Source organism: Oenanthe melanoleuca, chromosome 2 (genome assembly GCF_029582105.1).
Source record: "Oenanthe melanoleuca isolate GR-GAL-2019-014 chromosome 2, OMel1.0, whole genome shotgun sequence".
Lineage (NCBI taxonomy): Eukaryota > Metazoa > Chordata > Aves > Passeriformes > Muscicapidae > Oenanthe > Oenanthe melanoleuca.
This window is the reverse complement of record NC_079335.1, coordinates 110425399-110451994: the sequence shown is the minus strand read 5'-3', so window position 1 is coordinate 110451994 and position 26596 is coordinate 110425399. Positions and strand designations below refer to the sequence as shown.

General features: G+C 40.8%; 1 protein-coding gene across 2 annotated transcripts in view; it reads left to right on the top strand.

The window, feature by feature from the left end:
* The window catches only part of LRRC3B (leucine rich repeat containing 3B), a 44213-nt gene extending 19547 nt beyond the window's left edge, over positions 1 to 24666 (top strand). For both annotated transcript variants that reach the window (XM_056483932.1, XM_056483933.1), the window contains exon 2: positions 23429 to 24666. In XM_056483932.1, the coding sequence (XP_056339907.1) occupies positions 23594 to 24373 (780 nt within the window). In that variant the 5' untranslated portion in view covers positions 23429 to 23593 and the 3' untranslated portion in view covers positions 24374 to 24666. The remainder of the gene's footprint in view (positions 1 to 23428) is intronic.
* The last annotated feature ends 1930 nt before the right edge of the window (positions 24667 to 26596 follow it).

The following is a 26596-nucleotide window of genomic DNA, read 5'->3' as shown; positions in this document are numbered from 1 at the left end:
ACAGAATTCTGCATAAATCACAATTCCACAGAGAAACTTATGGGAAAAAAATGGTTTCCTATAACTTGGAGATTAATCTTTACCTAAGGGACTCTGTGTTTTCTCCCAGGTAGCAAGTGACAGGACCAGAGAAGATGGCCTCATGGCACCAGGAGAGGTTTAGACTGGATATTAGGAAAATCTTGTTCACTGAAGTTGTGTTCCAGGCATTGGAACAGGCTGCCAGGGAAGTGGTGGAATCACCATCCCTGGAAGTGTTAAAGAGGCAATTGGACATGACACTTGGGGACATACTGTAGTGATGGACATGGGTGTGGCCAGGTTAATGGTTGGGCTGGGTGATCTTAGAGGTCTTTTCCAACTTCAATGATTCTGTGATTTTTAAACCATTTTAATCATTTATCTGTTTCATATGACTCCCCTGAGTCTCAGTATATGCAAGAAGAAGCTCTCTGCCCCTTTCTAGCCTTCATGAGAAGGTGTGCAGAAGCAGATTGGTGCTTCCATGCAGGAATGGGGTGTAGCAAAACCACCTGTGGGAATCCATGTGAAAAAAGAAATCTTGGTGGGATGTCCATCGTATTTGCAGGTGTTTTCTTTAGAAGAGCAGCTCCCTGCATGCCATGTCCCCACATGACTTAGCAGCATCCTGTAGGTGTGAATGCCTGTCTCTGCAGAGCAGGATATGCAAAAGATGAGGAGATGGGTGGTGGAGGTAGACATGGTGACTAACTCTTTATTCCTGGAAGTGCACCCTCTGTGTGGAGGATGGCATTAAGTGTGTCCCAGATAGGCTTCTCACACTGCGTCATTGCTGGGGATTAAGACATTTTCCCCAAGGATTCTGAACCTGGCAGAAAGCTCTGCAGGAAGTGCTAGTGTGCCTCCAGATTTAAACATATCAAACATATGCACTTGCATAATAGGTTTATTCTTTATTATCCACCTTTTTTTTTCTGTTCTGTGGCACGGGCTTCAGATACTGCACATGGTGATTTTGCGCCTGCTGCCGTGTGGTCCTACCACATGGTAAAGGAAGGATGTTCAGACTTGAATTATTTCATCTGACAGTTTTACATTGCTTCCTCACTTTGTTTTCTCCCTAGTGTCTCTTGGGGTATTTTTATTTTATTTTTAAAAAATCAAACATTAAGACTGGTGATTGTTACCACAAAATCTTGATTCCAACTAAAAGATAATAAGTGAACTGCGACTGAAAGAATTATCAAGGTGCAATTTTGCCCTTTGGGGAGGAAAGGGGAATTTGTTTACATCAATCTTTCTGCTTTAAGGGGAAATTTGCAATAAAGAATTGTCATTAAATTTGAGAAGTGAGTACTTTTATGCTCAAGGTAAATAAATAATCTCTTTCTGTATTTAGGTACAAGTCTCAGCCAGCCCTCTTGCTGATGGTATCCTTTAGAACTAACCTGGGTTATTGCATGTGCAGAGTGCGAACTGTGAAATGATACCAGGCAATGTTTTTGTGGTTATCAGTTTGTAAGGGGTGTCATGGCAGCTAAAGGCAGCATGGAGCTTGCACTCAGCATGTTCAACTTTTCTTCCAGATGCTGTGTTTGCTGCCAGCCACTTGGGACCTGCTATCACCTGGTAAATGTTTCTTGTGGCCATTTGGAGGGTCTGCATGACCACAGTCCAAAAGATGTTTCTTCAGCCTAGCTGCCAAACCATGTTTGCACAACTTAGTAGCTCAGTGGTAAGGGTCAAAAACTGGGATTTCTCTAAAGTCTGTGTATTAGGTTCCTTCAGAGCACAGGAAAAACACAAAAGAGGAGTGTGGACTAATTCTGTTTAACAGCTTGTGCAAAATATATGTAGGAGTGCAAAGAAGAAGCTGTCACTACTGAATCTCAGAAGAAGTAAATGTAAGGAAAAGTGCTCAGAATTTAGGGAGGAAGGAGAAAATGATGTGCACAGATACAATGTGAAGCACAAGTTCTTGTTCGAAAAGGAAAGCTATTCAAAGGCCGTTTGGGAAATTTGGGTAGTTTTCAGTGGGCATGTTCTGTTGTATCTTGCTACCAATTAACAAGTCTCTAAGCTTTTGGTGCGTGTCATAGTTTTACCACATGCTGCTGCAGCTTGCTGACTCAGGCTAGTGAGATTTGTTTTTACTGAGGATGAGTATCCTCATAGGACATGTGTAAAGAGGTTGGCTGATTTGTTCTTCACCTTTTGAGAGAGCTAAAATGTTCCTTATCAACAACTTGTAAAAAAGCAAAGAGCATTTCGTTGATGGGGTTATGTGAACACAGATTTCCTGTGTGATTTTATAGGAAGCAAACAGAAAAAAGGCACAGCAGTTTACCCCACGTATTTGGCTTCTATCAATATAGAAAAATATTTGCTTAAATGAATGTGACTCCTGTTTGGTGTTATAAGGGAAAATATGTTTTTTTATGCTTCTTCTGTTTGCCATACTGTTTAATCTTGATTACTTTATGTAGCCATGCTTGAATTTACCATATTAAATAATATTTTTATTAATTATCTAGGCATTTGAATTTCCTCTGCATGGCCCTTTTCCACCATAAGAAAAGCTGTGAGCAGTGGTTTTCAATGCTCAAAATTAACAACTGTGGGCAAGTATGTGTTGGGCTCCCATTTTTTAGGCTTAGTACCTAAGGGAGTTTCTATTCAGTGTAAAACAGAAGTAGAAATTAAACTTGTTGTCTTGAAGTGTAAGAGGCAAATTGTTCAGGGCGTTTAAAAGGAATTTATCTGCTATCAGTGCTATCACTACATTAAATTCAATTCTTTTACTGTGAACTTGAAAATTCAGGTGTAGTTTTTCATGGATGACTCCCTCCATGGCTTTGGAAGAAGTCTGGTCAAGCAGAGCTGCCCCCCTCTCACCTCCAGATTACCTGGACCTGTGGAAGTGCTGAGCAGAGGGGTTGTGCCTTGCTTCTGCAGTGTCTTCTGGTGCTTGAACTTTCCTTCAGAGCTTGGGTTCTAGGGAGCCCTGGGATTTCCAGGTTAAGCAAATATGCTCATAGAGTGTTTGAATGATGCCAGGCTCTGCTGGAAAACAGCAGGAGAAAGCCACACAGAATCCCTGAGTGAATGCAATGAGACAGATACCAAGCAGACCCGGGGGCTCTTTGTTTGGCAAGCTGGGGAGCAGCATAATAAAAACCATTTTTCCTTTTAAGGCTACAAATCCCAACAGGAGGCTGCAGGGAAAACCTTGGTGGCTTGTTCTTGCAGAGTTGGTGTTTTTTCTCTTGGCAAATGTCATATCCCTGTAGAGGGTTGTCAATTGGCTTCAGATGTTCTAAGAGAGCATTGTAAATGAAGGATGGAAAAATGTATTTCCTATTACAATCCATTTGACTGACATCTTAAAATTAATAACAAAAGCTGGAATTTTAGATAGCTTATTCAGTGGTTTTGTTTTCTTTTGAAGCTTTCTAGCTACACTTTGAGGATTATCTTCTGTAATTTGTGTACAGAATACAGAATGAAAGTTTCCCCTTGTTTTCTTGCCAGCTTGAGTGTCATTTTGGTGTCCTTTTAAAAAAAAAAAGGCTCTAACTTATTTTCTCTCTCTGTTTGGTTCCTTTAAGAGCCCAGGTTGGTGTTTGATGCATTGAATTCAGTTAATCACTTAATTGGTCCATTAGGTTCTTAGGAATTTATTTACCTAAATAAATTGACTGTGTGTGACTTGTTGTCATTTAAAAAAACTTCTCCTTTCAAGAGTCTGTGGATAAGTTTATGAATATTTAGTGCGGATATTGTCATGCTATCAATTCAGTAATTCAATTTGTTGACTTCAATTACAAAAAATGAACAAACATTTGCAGTTTTGGTTCTTTGCTTTTGGATGTTAAGTGAGTTAAAAAAGAAGAATGCTATTTTGATTTAAGGTCACAGAGGAGCACAGTAATTGTGTCTCTTCAATGTTAGTTTTGCTAATATAACCATTTCTCAGAAAGTACTGTCCTTGTGGAAAGGATTATCATTTCAATTAATGCTTTACACCATGTTCCTTTCAAATAGTATTTTTAAAAGAGAACATCTGTAATTGGATCTGTTTACTTACTGTAGTCATAGTGGAAACTATACTCAGTGGTAAGATATTTCATAAAATCTGAGTGATAGAAAACATCTACAGCCAAATTCTGGTTTGGGGTATGTTTTTATAACTAGCTCCTTGTTGCAAGGGACAAACCCCATGAAATGCATCTTTTCCTTAGAGACAACCCAGAACTGTACAGTCACGTGTAACTTAAAGAGGAAATAAAAATGTGCACCTGTAGGATCTAAGCATTATGTTGCAAAGCCTCTGTCTTAAATTATGCTGCTTTTGAGTATTTTCTGCTTGAACTGTAGTTCTTTCAGCTGCTCTTTTTAAGTTGATTGGAGGTAATCATGGAATGGCTGAGGCTGGAAGGAATCTCTGGAGATTGCTTAGTCTACTTCCATGCTCAAGCATGTTGCTCAGAGCTATGTCCATCAGGCTTGGATGGGGATGCCACAACCTCTCTCAGTAACCTGTTCCAGGTGTGACCACCCTGGCAGCAGGGAGACAGAAAAAGGGAAAATGAATTATTACTTTCAAATGGAATTCCCTGTATTACAATTTGTGCCCATTGCCTCCTGTCCTTTTGCTGGGCACAACTGGTCTGTCTTCATTGTTGTCTCCCATCAGTTGTTCATACATACTGATGAGACCTGCCCTGAGCCTTCTCCAGGCTGAACAGTCCCTGGAATCCTAGCCTCTCATACATCAGATCTTTCAGTTCTTTTATCAACTTGGTGGCCTTTGCTGACTTGTTTCAGTCCATGTTTTGCATATATCAGAAGCCCAGGACTAACCCAGCTCTGTGCAGGTGTCTCACCAGGGTGAGTGGAGGGGAGGATCTCCCTTAACCTGCTGTGATGCTCTTTCTGATGCAGCCCATGATGCTGTTACCCATGCTTTCCATGAGGGCACACACTTTGTGTCTGTCAGGACCCTGGTGTTGCTCTGTGCAAGCCTGATTTCCAGTTGATCAGACCCCAGCATGTAGGGTTGCATGGAGTTAACCATACCCAGGTGCAGAACTTAGAAATCACCTTTGTTGAGCTTCATGAGGTTCTCTAACTAGTCCTGGTCCTTGTGGATGGCAGCACACCCACCTGGTGTATCAGCTGCTCCTGGCAGTTTTCTGTTATCAGCCAACTTGCTGGAGATTCTCCCCCACCTCCAGACTGGTTGTGAAAATGTTAAATGATGTTGGTCCCAGTACTGATCCCTGGAGCATTCCACTAGTGATGGGCCTCTAGCTGGACTTTGTGCTGCTGTGCACAGCCTTTTGAGCCAAGCAGTTCTCTCCACCTCACTGTTTCCTTCTGTAGTCTGTACTTATCAGTATGTCAATGAGGATGTTATGAGAGACAGCATCAAAAGCTCTGCTGAAGTCAAGATAAATAACATCCACTTCTGTCTCATCTCAGCAGGCATCTCATTGCAGAAAACTATCAGGTTGGTCAGATGTGATTTCTGCCTTCATAAATCTATGCTGACTACTTCCAGTAATTTAATTTAACTCCATATGTTAAGGGAATTGTTCCCAGATTTATTTGCTGATCACCTCCCCAGGGTTGGAGGTGAAACTGACCTGCCTGTAGTTTATGGGATCCTCTTTCCTGAAAATAGGACTGGCTTTCATGCAGTCCTCAAGAAATTCTTCTGATCCTTATGATCTTTGTAAGATAATTTAGAGTGGCCTCCTGTAAACTTCAGTCAGCTCCCTCCACACTCATGGATGCATCCACTCTGGATCCATGGGCTTGTGTATGTCCTGTGTGGTTAAATGTCCCTTAACTGGATCCTCCTCTGCTGACAACAAGCCTTTATGGCTCCAGATTTTCTCATTGTTTGCAGGGGACTGGGGTTTCTGAGCATAGAATACTGAAGGAAGAAGTACCTTTTAAATTGAAGGCCTTTTTCCTGGCAGTCTGTCTTTCCATGTATCAGAGATTCACTTAATGTGCTTTAGAAACAAACCAGTCCTGTGAAAAGTTGAGTGTGTTAAAAAAATTTAGAGCCTCTTGATAGATCTGTATTTAAATTAAGCTATTAATGTCTTTCCATGATTACACTAAAAAAAAGAATTTTGCAAAAAAGCAGTATGAATCTACCAAAAAGGTGCAAGTTTTTTCTGTGTGCTTATTTCCTTTGTTGGCTTGGCTGAGTGCTGACTGTGCAGAGATGTGTGACAGGAGTGACTACAGACAGTGCAGTGATTTCAGAGGTGGTTTTCATGTGTCAGAACAACAAGGTGAATTAGTCTGCAGTCACATTCTCATTGCCATCGAGAGCTGTCCTCCATGCCTGAGCAAGGTTGTTTTAAGCTTGCAGGGGTGTAACAGTCCCAATCTACAAGTGTTTATGTGCAGTTGTCAAATGGGGAGAAAGAAGAAGGAAAAAAAAAAATTAAGCTTTTATTTCCAGCTCAGCAGGAACCTGACAGCTCCTGAGCTCAGCAGAACCAGAAACTGCTGCTTCTTGGGTGGAGCCACCAGCCTGAGGCAGGATTCTGGCTCCTGCCTTCTTCTGAGCTTAGTCTGGGCTGACAAGGGTGTAAAGCACAGATAATCTCTTTCCTGCTGAGTGTGTGCCACTGATGGGGAGCAAAGGTCAGTGAGCCCTGCCCTCCAAAGAGACACTGGACATCTGCACTGAGCAGAGTGAGAGCTGAGCTTGTCCTCAGCAGTGTTCATTTACCTTTCCAGCACAGCTCCACCACATTTTAGTTCATCATCATTTTAAAAAAGCCTTTTCCTTTCTTATATTGAGTCTCAGAGGGTTGCATGGCACTTGGGACTCAGCCTAGCAGCACATGGAGGTCTGCCAGGGCTGCTCCTCATCCTGCATGGAAGCAAGAATGGCTGTGCATGGGAACTGTGGCACTGCCTCAAAACTAGTGGGAGGCTGCAAGTGTTGCAGTAATTATTCCCAAGAGTAGCTGTACCAACTTCTGGGCTGCTTTTCTGCTGACAGTGTTACACAAAAAAAAAAGGTTGTTTATTTTCCTCAGCATATCTGCTGTTGTCATCACATCTTGTGAAGTCAGAATGGCAATGTGTGTGTCTGTTCATGGTAGACCATTTATAACATAGCCCACATCAGGTGTCTTGTCTGAAAACACATTGCTGGATCTCACCACAACCATCTGAACATCTGCTTCAGATCTTTGCTAAGTTCCTGAGTGCTCCTGCTTCAGATCTTTGCTGAGTTCCTGAGTGTGAGCCCAACCAAGCAGCATCCAGTGGGGCCACCTTGTTCACTGGGTCATAAGGAGCTGTGACCTTTAGTGCACCAAAGAAGCACCTACTCTTTGTTTTGAAGAGAGCTGACTGAAAGCTCCAGGAGGAGGAACTGCTGAAGGAAAAGTACTGTATTTTTATAAAGGCAGAAAAATGCCAGTGTTTAAATTTTGTATTTCAATTGAAAGTTTTCATATTGTATAGTGTTTTATATATGTTTTTAATTTTCCCGTGTTTTTCAAAATTCATATTTAATAAAGAAAACATGTATATTCCAATAACACTAAAATATCCATTAAAATTTTAGTGACAGTATTGATACTAATACTATGAAAAATGCAGCAGAAATAAGAAACTACTCAACTGAAAGAATGCCACTGTATAGGAAATAATATTAAATTATTTTTTCCTCTTGATCAAACTTCAGGCTGTGTCCTATTTTAATGAGTAAAGGTAGGGTGTAGCATTTTGCTCGGGAAATACTTGGACAACTTTAAATAAAATATATACTAACATGTTATAGAGTCTTTTCTCCTCTCATTTTATTACTAAAATTTATTCTAAGAGAAGCCTTGTTATTTATTTTGTTATTAGTAAGTGATTGCCTTACTAAGGCAGATGTTAAAGTCATTGATGGAGAACTAATCGTTCATTCTTAATGGAGCTTTTTGTACAGCCATGAAAGTAACTTTGTAATATGAAACGATGATGTGGTGGGTTAATATTGCAGATGGACTTGTAAGACACCTCCTGGGTTGGTGGTTGACTTGCCCACTCCTCCCTGTTTGCAGAAGTCTTTGCCAAAGTGAATTTCTGTGTGCGACTTTGAAGAATTCTGTGTATTATTGTTATTTTCCAAAGGACAGCTTTTTGGTGGAGAGAGAAAGGAGAGGTTGAATATATTAATTAAAAGGAAAGCAGACCCATTGTAGTAGCTTTTCAGGGCTGTTGAGGCTCATGCCCCAAAGAACCACGGGTTTGCTCACCTGCAGCCTCCTTGCTTGCCATAGTGCAGCCAGGTGGTGGCTGGTAGCACATACTGGTGCCATAGCTGTGGGTGCCTCCCTTTCATGTTTTGGGGACACTTTTGAGCACAGAGCACTGTGAGAGCCCTGGTGATGCTGTAACATATGGTTGTTAGCACTGTGAACACCCTACTGCTGCTCACCTACCATGGATCAGCTTGAAAATGGGTCACAGTGCTGTTGGCTGAGGTTTAACACTGGGCTGCTCCTCAGGCTAGCAAAGGTTTTAGATGGGAAGCACGAGGAAAAAGATTTGAAAATTCTGCTCTCAAGTGATCCGGTTTGGTTTACCCTTTGTTGTGGTTTTCTTCATAGTATATAGCCTGGGACTCTATAACAGTGTTGTTTAGGGTATTTGGACTTCTTTGTATATCCTGGACTCTTGACTTGTATGCAGGTATGGGAATTGAATGCATAAGAGATAAAGGTGCTTTTGAAAAAAGGAGGACAGTTAAGAGGGTGCTTTTCATTACTGACTCTTGTGAAGATGTGTAAATATGGGGAAAACTGTTTTCTTCACTGTATCAGTGCATCTCTCTCTATTGTGTTAGTCATTAGAATGCTGCTGCTGCTTGGCTGTTCCATGGTTTGTCATGTAGCTCCCAGAAAGATGGTATCATTTATAGAACTTGTTAAGGCTTGGCAGTTTTGCTGGGCTCCAGGCTGTAAGGAGTTCACCCATCAGCTTGTGAACCAGTGTGGTCTCTCATGTGAAACTCCCACATCTGGCTTCCTCCCTTCATGGTGTGTGCACAGGTCTGAGATTAACTTCTGGTTCTCTTTATACTTTGCTCTTCCACAGACTTGTCTGTCAGCCTTAAACTTTCCTGTAGGTACCACTGTTCTTCTAGCCTCTGTCTTTTTGTCCTTGAATTAGTAGTCTTCTCAGTGAGACAAAGAATTTTCTTTTTAGTTGGGCCATCTCTATAAAGAGTCCCTGAATCGTAATATTTGCTTCTGACAGAGGAAAAAAAAAATGGGTGAGTTGCTTTGAATTCACATGCCAAACAAAAGAGCAAACTAAATAAACGTACAAAAAAGAGGAAAGTGACAAATAAAAAGATAAAAATGTCTTCATTTCAAAAGAATATCCATGATTTATTTGCCATTATATTTCATTACTTCTCTGTTACTGTTTTTTTTTTTTTTTTTTTAAAGCAAATGTTTCAGGAGAGGAAGTGGAAATCTTGTTTTACCAACCAGTGCCCAGACCATTTTGGGAAAGTGTGACTGAGAGTAGCTGTTGCTTCAGGAACTCGAGGAGAAGCGGGCAGGAAGGAAGGGTGTATGTGTGCCATGTGCCAGGCACAGATTCCCTTTGCTTTGATTTGACTTTTATGCATCTAACTAGAAATGAGTGGATTAGTGACTGGGCAGGGATCGCAGGTGACACGCTGGGGCTTGGCACACCAAGGGAAACCTGAGGCCACTTGGACTCCTGTACTGAGAGGAAAAAGTCAGCTTTATGGCTCTCCTGGAGTCTGACTGAAATAAGACTGGTAGTAAACAACTTACGTGCTAATAGCAGGGTGCCTTAGCGTGCAGGTGCTTTGGAACAGAAGTGAGTGCCTTTAAGCTTTGTTTTACGGTGTTGTGCATTTCAGACTGAAAAATGGCCACAAGCTTTATACTTTAATATTAACACTTTTTCATTACTCTCTCCCTCCCCCCTCCTGCAAACTGCTGCATCCATCCATTGCAGACTCTTCTTTCACCTTCACCTGGTGTGTGCACAGTGTGGCAGACGTGGGTGGCAGCAGGGACAGCTGAGGACACGATGTCACCTCCTCTGTTCTGAGTGAAGCCAGAGCCCAGGCTGCCACCAGATAACCTGTTGAGGTAACTCACAGAGCCCTCGATGGTGACAGCATCCCTCCTGCCATTGCTGCTGCTTTCCAGTGACCTGCAAGGGGACTGCACCTCTTTTGAGACCTTCTCCCATTAGGTTTTTCCATCCTCCCTCCTGCTCCTTGATGGCAGGGGCTTTGCCATCAAGTGCAGATGTTGTTATCCATCCTTTCCCAACCCTTGCCATCAGCTATTTCCAATGCACTTGCCACTGAGGGCTGTGTGCCAGGATGTTTTAAAATTGGGAAACAAGCAGCCATGATTCACAGGGTCGAATTTGCCCTGCTTTCTCCTGCAATGAGGGAAAAATAGTGCTAAAAAGTTTTTTTTTTAAAAATCCTACTCTTATATTCTCTTTCCCGTTCCAAGTATGTCAGGTTTATCTCAGTGCCAGTACCAACTGTAACCAGAGTTAAATTGGCCCTCCTGTTAGCTCTGCTTGGGTTTAATTTTTCAACAAGCCATAGTAAAATAAATCATGCCCCACATGTCTTTAAATTTCATTATCATGACCTAACTTAATTTGCTGTAAATTATTTCTACCTGAGCTTCTTCAGCTGAGAACTTGCAGCCTCGAGTGTCTTGCTTATTGGATCATTGCCCAGCTAATCAAGACTTTTCCCTCACAACTCCTGCTTTTTGTATTAGCTAGGTCTGCCAAAGTCAACTTGGCTGCATAACCTCAGAGGGGACACACAAAGCACTGATATATTCTTGTCTTTAGAATAAGGGTTTTATTGAATCAAGTCTCAGTCTGCTCCTGTTGTGCTCTAGTGCTACTGAGAAAGACCTCTTTTCCCTTAGTAAAAATGTGACTTCAAGGGTTTGTTCTCTTCATGGAGGTAGCCATTGCAACACTTCCCTTTGGCTCTTCCTTTTGTTTTCTCCTTGGGAAAAGCGACTGACTGGGAAATCTCTGCACACTCAGTGTCGGGCAGTTGTGCCTTGGTTTTGTTTAATTTTCTTTGCACAGCTAGATTCTATGTCTGATAAAGGCTGGTGTTTATTTCCATTGAGAAAAGCAGATTTTTTTTTTTTTTCTTTAGAGCTGTTTCTTTTATTTAGCAGTTGGTGATAACTCTTATTTCAGCGCTGTGAACATTGCAGGTTGCTTGTCTCTCACCAAGCTGATGAGCTGTGAACAGGCTGAAGATTTTTGCTGAGTAAGGGTCAGAGAAGCCTTGAAGTATTTCAGCCTACAACCTCAGGTCATAATATCAACTTGCTATCATCCATATCCTCAGCAGAGAAACTTAATGCAGCAAGTTTTTAATGACTTTGGAAAAGTACTACATGGTTAAAAATAAATAAATAAATAAATAAATAAATAAATAAGTAAATTACCTGGCTTCCTGGGAAGCCTTGGGGATGCTCCAGAGCACTTATTTCAAAATGAAAACATGCTGATTGTTGCTTAGATGTAACACATGTAATTTGAAAAGTTCCTTAATGGCAGCTGAGGGCCTGATGTAACTCACCAGCAGATTAAAAAAACAGCCAGTTTGTCTAACTTTCATTTGGAGAAAGTGGTAACATGCGGCTGTTGATGATGAACAGTGAAACATTATCTTTCAATACAGCCTTTCTTTTGAAAACAGGCTCTCTTGCTTGGTGCCTGGAACCTGGTGGAGCAGATAAGTCTGCTAGAGAAGTTTAACTCTTATGGTGAATGTTGATACAGGATGCTGCAAGAACAGTGGGCACAAAATGTATTGCCCTGGGCACACAGGAGTCTTCTCAGTTCAGACATGCTTCAGTCTGACCTAAATTTTTGGGCTCAGTGTAAGGTTTACTGGTAAAACGACACGTCATGTGGTAGGCAGGGGGTCAGATTAGATGATCTAATGGCTCCATCTGGTCTTAAATCCTTAATTAGGGAAGTGCTGCCAGCACAAGATGGCATTGAAGCTTTGCACTGCTGGATTTTGCTTGCTTGGGAGATCCTAACCTGAAGCAGGGCTGCAGAAGTTGTACTTGGGCTAGTTTTTTCCTCAGCTTCTAATGGCAGTAGCAGGCAGCAGAGCCAAGAGTGGGTCCTGATGGGAACCTGGTACTCTTGCTTTCATGGAAGTACAAAATCCCTGTGTCTGGCTATTCCAGAATACCACATGTTGAGCTTTTAGAATTACAATGATATCTAAATATAGAAGGAAAATCTATTATTAGGAGAGAAAAAAACAAGAGATAACTTTCTCTGGCAAGCTAATGAAAAATAAATTACAGTTATTTGAATCTGCACATAGATTAAAACATTAGAAGTGGAGATGTGTTTTTTGTGGTGGGTGGTTTGATATGGGAGGTTATGATACCTTTGCTTGACACTTCTGGTGCAGAAATGGGAAGTACATTGTATGCATGTGTGGTGTTGAAGATGTGCTCTTGGCTCTCTCAGCTATGCAAGTGGCAGTGTGCAGGTGTAATAACCATTGGCACAGCAAAAACAGCATCACTGATCAGCCAGTTTCTTTGGCAAGATCAAATGGCTTGTAGCTAACTCAGAGTGTCACTTGGTTGTGGAAGGTCACTTGAATGGCTTTTAAAGTTGCTTAATTGCTTATTGATCTCATAATTATTCCATACTTGCTGTCTCTTTCAGTATTTTCTGAATTATATTGTTAAGTCACAATTTTAATTTCATTAGGAGAAGCTTGTGGTTTTGTGGTGTTCAAAATTCACTTTTAGGTGTAGATCTTTTAATTGGAACTTTCAAACTTGATTGGTTTCTTTTATATGCTGGTACACATTTTATTTTTCTTGCATTTTTCTAAATGAGTTACTCCTGCATGCTTCTTTAAGGTCCTGTTAATACACAGGTAGCATATTTCAAAGCACAAGAAGCTGAATTAGTAACTGCTGAGGTACTTTGTTTTAACTGCTGTCCCCTTTTGCTAATTTATCTTGTGGGGTTTTTCTCCCCTTTAAGAGTTTTTCAGAGTAATTGCCCTGGAAGTATGTTCTTTTTCTTTCTAGTCTCATCTTGTGTATTACTATCACTCAGGTTGCTTCATTTTAGTAATAGCTTCTGCTGGCTTCTTTCCTTGCAAATTCTTAGTGCCATGAATTACTGCTCTGTGTTTGTGACACTGGGACAGAAGCAGCCTTGACTTCCTGGGTTTTAACACAACAGGGTAATCTGGACCCAGTAAAAGCAAGAGTTTGTGAAAGTGGCTGAGGAGCTGTCTCTGTGGCACCTCCTCTGCTCACATCTGCATTTCCTGTGGAGCTGTCCAGCCCAATAAATGGTTTCATCTGTTTCACTGTAGTTCCTGGGAACCTGCTCTGTGACAGAGGGTCAGCTGGAAGAAGCAGCTTTCAGCCACTCTCTGCTTTGTTCTCCTTCTCCCTGGTGTGCTTTGGGGTCAGCAGCACCTCTCTTGCAGGATTCCCTGGAGCCCAGGTGTCTGCTGCCAGCAGCTGTGTTCCTGCTGCTTTGCAGTGTTCCTCACTGAACAGTCCCTCCAGGTTTGCACACTTATTTCTGCCTTGCTGACTTTATTATCAGCACAGCTTTCCCAGCCTAATTACAACTTCTGTCTTCTACTAAATTGCAGGAGCATTTGGGTGAACCTCAAATGAGCCTAAAGATCACAGTACACAGAACCCAATAAACATCCATAAAAGTGAAAGGTCTCTAGGTGGTCTGAATCTTGCTTACCTTTGCAAGGTGGTTCCTTAAAGTTTCTTAAGTTTCTGATAACACAGTTTGGTTACCAGGGGTTAGATTTGCACTTTGCAAAAATAGAATGAGATTTTCAACTGGGCAAGAACACCATCTGCAGTCACCAGATGCAGTTTATCAAGATTAAATTGCAAGACTTGCCACTGATTATGCTGGTAATCATTGAAGTAATCCGTGTAATTATCTTGAGATCAAGACGAGATTTTCTCTGATCTGATAGATTCTGCCTAATTAAGCTGAAGGAGCATCCATCATTAGCTACTGGAAAGAGTCTGGCTCCAACTGGGCATTTGTCTGTTTCACTTTGATCATGTTATTTTATAATATGGGAGAAAAATAAACAGGAATATTGTGAAATTGACATCCTATGATAACCAGTGTTCCATTGGGTTATATCAGATTTCTTGAAAACTTACAGAATTGCTTATTCATGACAGGCTTCTAGGTATTCTCTTCATAATCAGACTTTAGAAAAGACTTAAGTCTGGATCTCTTTACCCAAGGAAGTTGAAGTATTTCCACTTCAGGTTACTTTAAGCTTTTAGAGTATATTTTTTTCTATTACAGATCATGTGGAGGATTGACTCAGCTGCAATTGGAAAGGATTTTCTTGCCAAATAGAATGGTTGTTGATGTTTTCTCATAAAATGTCACTGAGACTTGGTAGAATATAATCCCAAACTCTTAAAAATGTTTTTTACCCTAATGCACACTACTAATCTAGAAAAAATGATGAGGCTTTGGAGAACTCTTCACAAGTAGTCATTTGTGTGTGTTGGAGCATTTTCATTTAGCATCTGTAATGTGATTCATGTTCTTATATAGTGGTAAAAAATCTTTTTGCAGATGTGTTTGCTGAGCAGTAACTGGTGTATCTTGAGCCTTTGTTCATTTCTTCTATAGATTGTCAAGACAATTTCTTCCAAATATAGTGATAAATTATGTTAAAGATTATGATGTATCTTACATCTTGTGCCTTTTCATTTTTAACTTGCTTGATGTTGCCACTACATATGCACTGTAAGTGTATGTAATGTTTTCTGTCTTTTTCAAGTGGCATAGATGTGCATGCAAAGTGCTGTTTATATTTCCCATCAGGGTATGTTGCTCAGGGAAGGGACAGGAGCTTCTTTAGTCTATGGCAGATGAAGAGGATGCAGGAGATAACAAGGAAAAGTAGGCAGCACTGAATACCTTCTAAAAAGCAGGTGATTCAACCTTTGTTAATCTCAAAAGAATCTAACATCATCCCCAACAGCTGTTTCTTTAATTTCCAGCAAGTCACCAGATTTCATTCCAAGAAATGTGTTGCCACAGACAATTTCCAAGAGCAAAGCGTTGTAGGAAAGTCAGGAGATGATTTGTAATATTTTTCTGTCATCAATCTGTTATTATATCTGCTAAGCTTCACCCAATTATTTATCAGCTGAGAGTTATGAAATAATTCCTGACTTGATGTGAAAAGGGAAAAAAGTCAAATGCATTTTTTAACATGAACCCAACCCATCAGTCTTAAAGTGCTGATTCATTTGCCCACACAGTATAATTAAGATGTTAATCTGTAATAAGGAGTGATACATTCAGTGATCTCACCATCAGAAAGTAATTATAGCTTAAAATGTTCATTTGGCTCTCCTCAACCATTTTATTACTCTGTGACAGGTAAGGGAGGGCATTCATAGCTCAGGATCTATAAACCTTTACCTACACACTTTGCTTCTACAACTGGAAAAGGTTTGCAGTTATATATAGATGCCTGTGCTGGAAGTTTTTTGGGAACAAAATGTCAACTGGAATTCTGAGCCCTGTCCTAGGGGAGAATATTACAGTTTGAGTACATTTGGTGTTTCATTAGATAATGAATCCATTATGTAGTTTAAGTTCAGGCTCTGATTAATCATGACATTTCAATTATTCATAGAATCAGTGATCTTTTGTGCCCCTTTTTTCCCACCTCATTTGCCATTGGCATCTATTAAGTTCTCTTTTTACTGGTTTAGGATTTTTCATGTTGCCATATTCTGAAGTCCTGAAATTCTCTACTGCTGGACACTTTCATCTGGGAATTTAAATGACCTGGCACTTTGCAAGCAGCTCATGGCACCTCTCTGGTTTGGTGCTTCACAGCATCTTACTCCCTGCCTTCAAGGTGGCTGAGCTGTGGAGCAGCCAGGCTTCCAAGTTTGGGGAGAGACAGGGAGAGATGCATGAAAGACACAGGTTATCCTGGGAATCCAAACCAGGTTTGTGTTTCATCTGCTGAGTGGAATTTCCTCATGCTGTCCTGGAGCCATGGAGAGGGTTGTGTTGCCTATCTGTCTGTGCAGCCTGTCTGTGCAGCTGGTGAGATTTCCCTCTGCCATGGACTGCTGACAGCACACAGGTGGCATTGTTTTAAAGTTTTATTGTTTGCTTGGAGGAATTCATTTGGTCTCCATGCAATTTGTTTCTGTAGTGCACAGACAGCACAGAGGTCAGAAGTGGCTGCTGCATTCCCCTTTGGGTCCTGCTGTTCCCATCCAGCTCCAGCTCACAAGTATCATCACTTTCCAGCTCAGCATCCACTCAGTCACATTGCCATGGTGTAGTTTTATCTTACATCCATGGGTATATAAAAAAACCCTGCAACTTCTTATTTTTACATCAATCTTCTTGTGTTTTTAAAATCAGTGGGCTGATTCAGGCTGCAGATGTTGGTGGAGCCAGACAGGATTTCGTGCAGGTTTTTGCCCAGTGTGCACAGACTCTGCTGGTCTCCAGTGGCTCAGCTGCTCTCAGACCTGATGCACAGGACAGCCCAGTGTGCAACTTACTGAGAGGTTTGTGTTTACCAGCAGTATAAGATTTATTAAGGGTAAAATGTACATAAATAGTTCTTTCTCTAAATCCCTTCTCTGTTTTAACTCTTCCTAAATACACCATCAGCAATTGTTTGGAAGTAGGGGTGGCAAATCTCTGTCTTTTGGTTCAGGTAAAATTGTCCTGTCCTCAGTCCTCTAGCAAACTTGACTTCGCAGGTTGGATAATCACCTCTTAATTTTAGCCTATAATCTCCGTTTTATCAATACTAATTTTTGTCAATACTAATTGCAAGGTATTTTTTTTAGAGATAAAGTAGTATATGGCTTTTTTTGACAACAGGGAAAAAAGAGGAGTACAAAGTCATAAAACACAGCTCTATGGATGGGGGACAACTCTATGGATGGGTGTGTGTGTGTTGTGACAAGCAGACTGGCATTACAGGAAGCAGAACTCATGGAAAACAATGTATTAGAAAGGGAAATATTTTCTATTTCAGTGGTTAATTTGCTAAACTCAATGTAACCCAAAAATATTCAGTATGGAAAAGTTAAGACTTGCTTTAATCAAAAATAGAAAACTAGATTTATCAATGATCATCTTTTCTATAAAGCAACATAGTTGATGTCTTAAAGGAGGGAAAAAAGTTATAATATTGTCAGGTCTTTCAAAACTATAAAACAACTCAGTAATTTTCTGGAAGTCAGCTAAAATAATGATCTTTTTACAATGCTCCATTTAATGGATTTTTAGTTATAAAATTTTACTATTTATTCAAAGTGCAAGTTTACTTTAAAGATGTCTAAAAAAGAGCCCTTATTTCCTGGACTTTTCTAATTCTGTATCAAAATTCCAATGCTGGCACATAAGAAATTTGTTACTCTGAAGAGTAGGACTTTACTTAGACCAGGCTTGAAAAGCTGAGCTCTTTCTCAGGGATCTCCTGAGGGCTTACTGGGAGTTGAGAGCTTCCTTTGAAGGCAGTAGAGCTGCCCACAGAAACTGGAGCTGTCTCTGGGTTTATATGTGAGTTGTATGGGCTATACAAGATGAGAATGGGAGGCACCCTGACATGTGCAGTGCATCCCTGTTGTTCTCAGGGATACCTTCAGTTTTATCTGAGGACACAGTGATGTTTGTTGTGGACTCTGTGATACCCAGGAGTGTGGGGCTCTGTGGTGCCATTTGGGATCCATTTTCAAATGAGGGCTTCTCTGGTAGTAGCAAAGTCAGTTAAGCTTTACAGCTGTATATCCTCAAAAGCATGGTAAGCCTAGGCAGGTGAGTCCCTCTGATCCACATTCTTAGGAAGCTGGGTTGTACATAATTTTTTCCAATTTTTTTGGTGGTTGAAAAGTGACAGACCAGACAGATTGAGTGCAGTCATGATGCAGCCAACAGCTCACCCCCTGTGGCTGATCTGTTGGCTTCCTCCTTCTCCCTCTTCTGATCCTGCCTGCTCGTTTGAGCACAGCAGCTGCAGTAACAGTAAATTCCTTTCTAGTCATGATGCCTTCAGTAACCTTAAGTACAAACTGTGTGTGCTGATCATTAGTAGTTAGCTGTGACCCTTCTGACGTTACTGGAGTAATAGATGCAATCTTTTTCATCTGCTTTGAAGAGGAGATGTTATTCTAGTACCTTACATTATTGATGGGGAAAATGGAGTTGCTTTCACTACATTTCCTTCCCAGTGAAATGCCTGTGCTGTGCAGCCCTTTTTGCATGTGTAGAGGTTGGTGTAGTTGCTCAAATGCCAGTGAAGGCATAATTTATGGGACCTGCCCAAGTGATTGTGCATGAGATGGAAATAACACTTGATATAGGAGATCAGCACTGAAAACCCCTTGTAACTAAACTTTCTGACCCTAGAAGCTGCATAAAGCTCTGTAGGTGGCTGCCAGCTATGCTCTCACTTTCAGGACTGTGCTTTAGCTGCAGCTTGGTGCCACAGCATTTTCAGGTTTTTTTCCTTGGCATTCCATAATATTGTATCCCAAAAAAAGAGCTAAATAACATCTTCCAAAGTACCTGCAATATTTATCCCATTATTGCTAGGAGGGCGTGTTCTGCACAATGCCTGTGGTTGCCAGCTTATGGAATGAAGATGCTTTTAGGATGAAATATTTTTCCATTTTCCCATTTTTACTTGTTTGTGAATTATAACAACAATAATTAAAGTCTCCTGTGTGTCTTGTCACTGAGGAGTCCTTACAGCCTGTGATTTGATGAAGGCCAGTGTGGTATTGAGAGCAGAGGGCTGCTGCTTATTCTTCACATCAGTGTTTGACAAGTGAGGATGCTGTGTGTGAGTCTGGGGTTCTTGTGTTGGCATGTACCTGTGTGATCCTGTTCTACAGACTTAATTTGTGGCCCTCATTATGTGATTTATAACAGGAAAGTTCCATTAAAGCATTTATATTAAATACATTAGGTCATGTTTTTGTCTTTATCGTGTGATATTTTGCTTGATGAAGAGCTGTCAGGAGAAGGGATATGGTCTTGATTTTTCTCAACAGAAATATTTGGGAGTTCACCTAACACTGAGGATTCAGGTGAAATTCCAAGTGGAACAACTTGAACAAAGATATTTTTACTGTCACAGGTAAGGTTTGTAGTGCTAGAAAGTAATTTTTGAAACACCCTACTAAAATGTAGATACACAATGTGTGGAGATGGCATCTGCTGACCAAATAGGAAGAAAATCCCTGTCTCACATCTGAAAGAGACAAATTTTCAGGAAGAGTGTCATCAGCAAGTGGCTCCACTGATTTCACCTGAGGGCTGAGGGGGTTTTGTGTGTGGGTGTGTTCAAAATACTATGGGCAGAATACCTCTCCAGGTTGGTTGTGGTCTCTACTTTTGAGTCCTCTGAGAACATTGGTTGGTCCTCAAGTTCAAGGATTTGGTGTTCCATTCTCTTTGGAGGCAGGGGATGTGTGAGTACTTGGGTGATCACCAAAGCTTCCATGTGCCTCTGGAAATCTCAACCCCACAGTAGAAGCCCCTTCCCCTAGGCAGACATCTTTAACTAACACATATATGATTAATTGTCTTTTTATGCATCTTGTGTTGTCTTAGTATTGCCCTAAACAACAAAACACTTCAGCCTGTGTAATTTTTCAGCTGTTCTGTGTGATGATTATGCAAATTCCTATCCTCCTATATCTTTCTCTGAAGACAAAACAACATAAATTAATATTGCAGGCACTCTTGTCCTGGACTTTCTGTGTGACTTTGAGTCTATGGAGCCTTGTTCCATGTTGGTAGCTGGAGGCACTAATTCTTCCTCACATCACTAGTATTTCGTGGGGAGTGGTTATTATTCAAACAGATAATTTAGTAGAGGTGCATTCAGGACCTAAGATATTGTCATTGCACCTTGTTTGCAGTAAAGACAAACTGCAGGTACCTGACACCTGCAGCTCAGTAGAAATCTCACTGTGTATTAAAAGCAGTGTGCTTTCCCTGAGGAGTTCAGGATTTGTACATTTTCCTGCATCGTTGGGTGTTGGCACTGAGTGAATGGTCTTAGGGGAGCTTGAGAAGAGGAAGCCTTGGAAACCTTTTTAAATTGCAAAGCTGGAAAGAACTCTTCTGTGCAATCCTCTGTCTGTAGTATTATTCCCCTGCAATATTTGACTTGGTGTTAGGTATTCTATGCTTGTACTTGTATTTTAGAAATGTGCACAAAAAGCCTTTTTATACCATGCTGCTGCAAGTGCTCCTGGTATTGCTGTCATCTCCCTGTGCATTTGTTCAGTTTTTAATTATTTTTTTTCTTTATTTGCAGATTTGTAATTAATTAATATATTTATTTTAATTCTGTGTCTTTCATCCCTTTGTCTGTAGTCATTAGTTTCTTCTGGTATATCTCTCTTGTGTTTGTTCCAACTTTGGCACCTTCTTTTTTCATTGTGTTCCAAGCAAGAGGAAATTAGTCACAGATCTTCCTATTGACCTTACAAATGTGTGAATCGTAGTTTTCTTTTCTTTTCTTTTCTTGCAGTCACTAGAGATAAAGAAAGTTCTTGCTCTGCATTTATTGTTGAAACATGAACCTCAGATATCCCTTAGATCGAATATTCTGAAGCAAACAAAGCTCTATTTACTCTGACTGAAGCTCAGTCCCATTGTGTTTCTTCTGGTTAATTTACTGGGAATTTGCTGAGCTTTGTTCTTATTCAGACAAGTTTTGTTGACTGGGTTGTTAATTGCAGGTTTAAACTTGTATTTGCTCTATCAACTTAAAACATTGTGACTTTTTTCCTCTCTATATTCATTTACTTAGTTAGGTCTTTAGAAGAGGCACTGCTTCATTAAACACTATCCTGCTTAGTCTGTAATGACTCTACTTCTTCCACTCTAAACACATGAATACATTAAATAGTTTCATTTGTCTTCAGTGAGATGAGGGTGTTCTACATTGTCTTTGGTGCGTGGGGTGTCTTTGATACATGCTCTTTGGTGGTGTAACACTACTGTGGAGGACTCAGCAGAGTCCACGCTGAATTTCCAGGTTGACTGGGTGTTTTTAGCCTGCAAAGAATCAAATTTGATATTTATTTGTCACACTCTGATAAGGACAGTATCGTTTTTGTGCTTCTGTAAAACAAAGCACCCAGGTCTTTGCTGTTTTCCCCCAGTCTCTTCCTGCAGTAGAACTCCAGAGCCAGTGGTGGGAAGCCACTGCATACAAGCAGTGGGTGATGAGATGATGCTCGTTCTGGGGTGATGAGCTGGACCACTCATCTACTCTTGTGGTGCAGCAGCACAGTGGTGAGACATGTGAACATGAAGGGAAAGGACAATAGGTGGCTGTTTCAGCAGGGACAAGCTGTCCTGCTGCAACACCCAGGGCTGCTGGAGGGAGCAGCAGGTTGCAGCTCCGAGTGCCAGGGGGAGCAGCTGCCAGCTTGGGCTGCACATTTTAGCAAGAGCTTAGCGCTTTTGGGCAGGCTGGGAAAAAAACAGCTTCTGGAGCTTACCTCCTTTGGTAGCAGATTTCCTCTGGTCTGAAGAGCAGGCACTGCAGTGACCAAAGAGCCAAAGGGAGAAATGGGAAGGATGTACCCAATGCAGTAGGGCTCTTTCACTTAAATCCGTTTTTTTCCACAGAGGTCATGAAGGATTTCTTTGACTTGGGAGGTGCTGCCTCACCTCTCTCTCCTCAAAGGGAGGTTTTTCATGCTCTGCTTAGTTCTCTTCTAAACAGTTTCACATTTCCAGGGTTAACTTCACAATTTCTGATTGCTAAAAATTACATTACTGTTTAATTTTAGAGTAGAAGTTTTATGGAACACAAGGACAAGCTTTCTGTTTAGGTTCTTGGGCACTCACTGATTTGAACAATAGGTAAATTGAAGATTAGTGGTGATACACTACTCCAGTAGCTGCAGTGAGAATATGCTGAGCTTTTGCCATTCCTGAGCCAGTTGGTTTGGGTCGTTTTATTTTTCTTTTTCCTGTGGGGATACTGACATACTTGGCCTCAGCAAAAAGGGTTAAATAGAACTTGAGCTATGAGTTTGAAATTATGCTTGGCACATCTGATCCATGTTACTGCAATGTGTCAGCAACTGCAGTTGGTATGTCAGTTCTGCAAGCAAAAAGGTGCTTGCAATGCAATTTCTTCTTTTTCATGTAAAATCACACATATCCTCTGTGCAGGGATTTTCTTGTTCAGTGGGCTACAGTGTGGATGTAGAAAAAAGCATAATTCATTTATATGTAAATACAACCTGAAGGCTACACATATCCGAGCTGCTACAAAGACAGAGAGCATGTACATGAAAACAAATGGACCTGTTTGTTGTTAGAAATTCATAGTTTACCATAATAGGGGTGGGGGAGGAGGGGAAGGGTTGTCTTTGAAACCATATAGGTCAGCATTTCAGACTTCTGTATTTGTGTTCCAATTAAAGGAGAAAATGGAAAATCTTCTGGGTGTTTTCTATTTTAAAGCCAGCTGGAGGGGGGAGAAGCAGAACCAGTATTTTTCATATGTCCTATTAGCAAATGACATGCCATGAATAAAATATTTTAATATTTGGCTCGTATATAGGTTTTGTGAGTTTTGTTTGCTTTGGAGGGTGGGGTATTGAGTTTTTGGCAATTTTTCCATTTCTTTTTGTTACATAAAAAGAAAATTTTCAAAAAAACTGGAAGTGGAAATTATGTCTGTGGGTCTCACAAAATGCTGGAAGGTATAAGAAAACCAGTGTTTTAAAGCAAAAGAGAAGGAAGGGGAGACAAATAAGGAGATGGGGGGTGATTGGTGGTGTCTTGCAGCAGCTTTACTTGATTTTTGTTCCTTGATATAGTAAAAATATTTCCTTGCTGAAGTTCTTTGATTTGAACTTAAAATAGCATAAATTATGTCGAGATAAGTTCACATTAACTACTACAAATTCCTCACTTAACCAGTGGCTGTTGCTGGAGATACAGGTCTTAGCTGCTGTCGATGCATTTTCTACTTCAGCAAGGGATAATGCAATTTAGTTTTGTAGCTGTTTTAGAAGCGTCTGTGATAAAAGCAAACCAGTACCTTCTCTGATAAGTATTAAAGACCAAACCTTTGCAAATTGTAGTAAGTGTAGTCTGTCCTCCTAGAAATGTCCTGGGGATTTATGCACTAAACTCAGAATAATGCTAATAGAGAGTTATGTAGGATAATAGACCATTTATTTGGGGTGGCATTTCCCTTCAACGTCTTTTTATTTCTGTTCTTTTAATGAAAACAAAGTTAGGATTGGAGTTTATGGTATAAAGAACTTTCTTTCCTTCTTCTCTGTAGGCATGCTTCTAAGAAGCACGTTGACCATGAGGAAGCCCACGTGTTAGTGACCAGTTTTTGCTAATCCCGCCGAAGAAAATGGAGCCACGTTGCAGCTTTGCCGATCCTTTTCCCACCCTGTTGGCTGAATGAGAAGTGGTCGTGTGATTATGCTGACAGCCCAGCATGCATTTGGTAGACCTGTGGTTAACTCGTTCCCTCTCCATGTGTCTGCTCTTACAAAGTTTTGTCCTCATGATACTGTGCTTTCATTCTGCCAGTATGTGCCCGAAAGGCTGCCTTTGTTCCCACTCCGGAGGTCTGAATGTCAGCTGTAGCAATGCAAACCTCAAGGAAATACCCAGAGATCTTCCTCCAGAAACAGTCTTACTCTATTTGGACTCCAATCAGATCACGTCTATCCCCAACGAAATTTTTAAGGACTTGCACCAATTGAGAGTCCTCAATTTATCAAAAAATGGGATTGAGTTTATAGACGAACACGCCTTTAAAGGGGTGGCGGAAACCTTGCAGACTCTGGATCTGTCCGACAACCGGATTAAAAGCGTGCACAAGAACGCCTTCAACAACCTGAAGGCCAGGGCCAGGATCGCCAACAACCCCTGGCACTGTGACTGCACGCTGCAGCAGGTGCTGCGGAGCATGGCCTCCAACCACGAGACGGCCAACAACGTCATCTGCAAGACCTCCGTGCTGGACGAGCACGCGGGGCGGCCCTTCCTCAACGCCGCCAACGACGCCGACCTCTGCAACCTGCCCAAAAAGACTACTGACTACGCCATGCTGGTCACCATGTTTGGCTGGTTCACCATGGTGATCTCCTACGTGGTGTACTACGTCCGACAGAACCAGGAGGATGCGAGGAGGCACCTCGAGTACTTGAAATCCCTGCCGAGCAGGCAAAAGAAACCGGACGAAGCCGATGACATTAGCACTGTGGTATAGCCTTCTGAATGACTGCCTTTGTGATGGAAACTAGAGCTGGGTGATGCTAAAACCAGAGGTTTACTTCTAACCTTCATTGTAAACATTAAGACTCTTGGGGCTTTTTTTTCCTGTTTAACTGAATTACGGAAAGTTTTCGTCCGGGTGGTAAACTTCAATTATTTCTCTGGTGATATCCTAAAGCAAGTGAATTAATATGTAAACATTAGTTTAGACCCATTCCACTATTTAATAACGAAATTTATTTTTTTAATTTAAAAACCAAATAAAAGCTTAAATTTGAACCATGTAAAGCAGAGTGATTTATTGATCAGAAACCTGTCCAGTGCCGGAGCACTCTTGGCTTGCTCAGTGCTCATGAGGTAGAAGAGAGGAGAGATGGTGAAGTGTGCTGTGAGAGGTCCAGGACTGCCCAAAGGGCACATGTCAGCCATGGGTGCAAGGTGAGCAGCTGGTGAATGGTTGCCCATTTTGTGGGCAGCCTGCCACGGTGGGAAAGGGGCACAGTGTGGGCAGAGCAGAGTGCCCTGACTCTGAGTGTAAGGGGCTGATGCTTGCTTAACCTCTTGGAGAGCATTTTGGAAGTGCTGGGGAGGAAACAACCTGGAGGAGCTGCACCTCAGGATGTTGAAGAGAGGTAAGCCAGGGCCATGTGGTGGTTTTCATCTTACACCCACTTACTGCCTTGCATGAGCTTCAGGCTGGTGACCTCAGCACTGAGTAGAGCAAGAAGGAAACAAGCTTAGTATACTGGTCAAACTAGAGTTCCACTAGTGATAATTTAAAAAAACAAAATAACAAAAAACCTGATGGTTTTAAGCTGTATATTAGTTCATATCCAAATGTGACATCTATTTTTTAGGAAGCAACTTCTTAAAAAATTGAAAGAAATAAATGAATATATAAGCTAGGCATATTCTGTTGTGTGTTAGGATATATGTATGTTTTTGTATGATTTTGTAGCTAAACATCTGGGAAAATAGAAAGCCCACATGCAGCTTAACTCAGCCTTGCATATGAAATGGATATTTTAAATCTCTGCTGTCTTTAAAAACACAGTGCTTTTTCATAGATAAAATTTTCAAAAGGAACAAATCCACAAGGATGTATTCCTCTTGTCCTTTGATACCATAATAAAATGATGTTTGTCTCTGGGTCCCTAAAGATCCAGTCTAAGTAACTTTGGAATATGTATTACAGAAGGGTGGATTAAAAAATGTATAAAACTGCTTTGCAAGAAAAAGTGTTAGAGGTCAGCCCTAAAAAAATTTTAAAACCCTCCAGAGTAATCTCTCCCATTAGTTGATCCATTATTTCTGTTACAGTTCTGTTACAAGAGCAGAAGCTTGTTTATCTTAGTTTTTTTCAGAACACTGTTAAAATAATAGCTAAAACTTGTTTCAAAGCATGTGAAAGAACAGGGATTTTTTAATTTTTTTTTTTTTTATGGACATAGTGTCAACTTTTTATGTCATCTTTACACTGTTTTGTCATCTTTGTAGGGTGAGTCCTTGTGACCAACTTAGCTGTTTGCATATGTCCATGAGCAGTTTTTGGCAAATTGAGAGAATGTTAATGTTTGTAAAGGGCACAGTCTGTCCGTAAAATACCTGATTTCTGATATTTCTGTCCCTGCCACCAACTCCTTTAAGTAAAAATTTTATTTTCTAAGGAGAGGTGCTTGTTGATCACACATCCTCCTTAGTTATCATTTTATGTTTTCCTGTTTCCAAGCTCTATCTGACTATCTACCCCATCCCCAAGCTTGTGTGGCCTCCTGCAGGACCCAAAAGGAGTAGGGTTAAATGCAAAATGAGTCTGAAGAGAGCAGATAAAATGTTACACAGTACTGGCAGTATAACAAACTCTACTGCACAGGACATGTAGTGTCTCTGTGTAGGCTGAGCAAAATTACTTCCTGATATAATTTGCCTAATTTCTGTAAAATTTCCTTCAGAGTAAAATTAGTCTCATTTCTATTACTGTGTTTCCCAAGCAATATTTAGGATCTCAGCTAATATGCTGCTGTGGGAAAAAGCAGGGGTGGCTAGCAGCAAGATGGCACTAAGCTGGAGGTACTAACAATCAAGAATTTGGTAATGTTTATTCACAGCTGAATGCAGGAATTTCTCCACAAAATTTGGGCAAAATTATTTAAACAACATTTAAGAAATTCTGGTCAGTCTTAAAACACTTAAAAAACACTTGGCAGGTTTTAAAAAT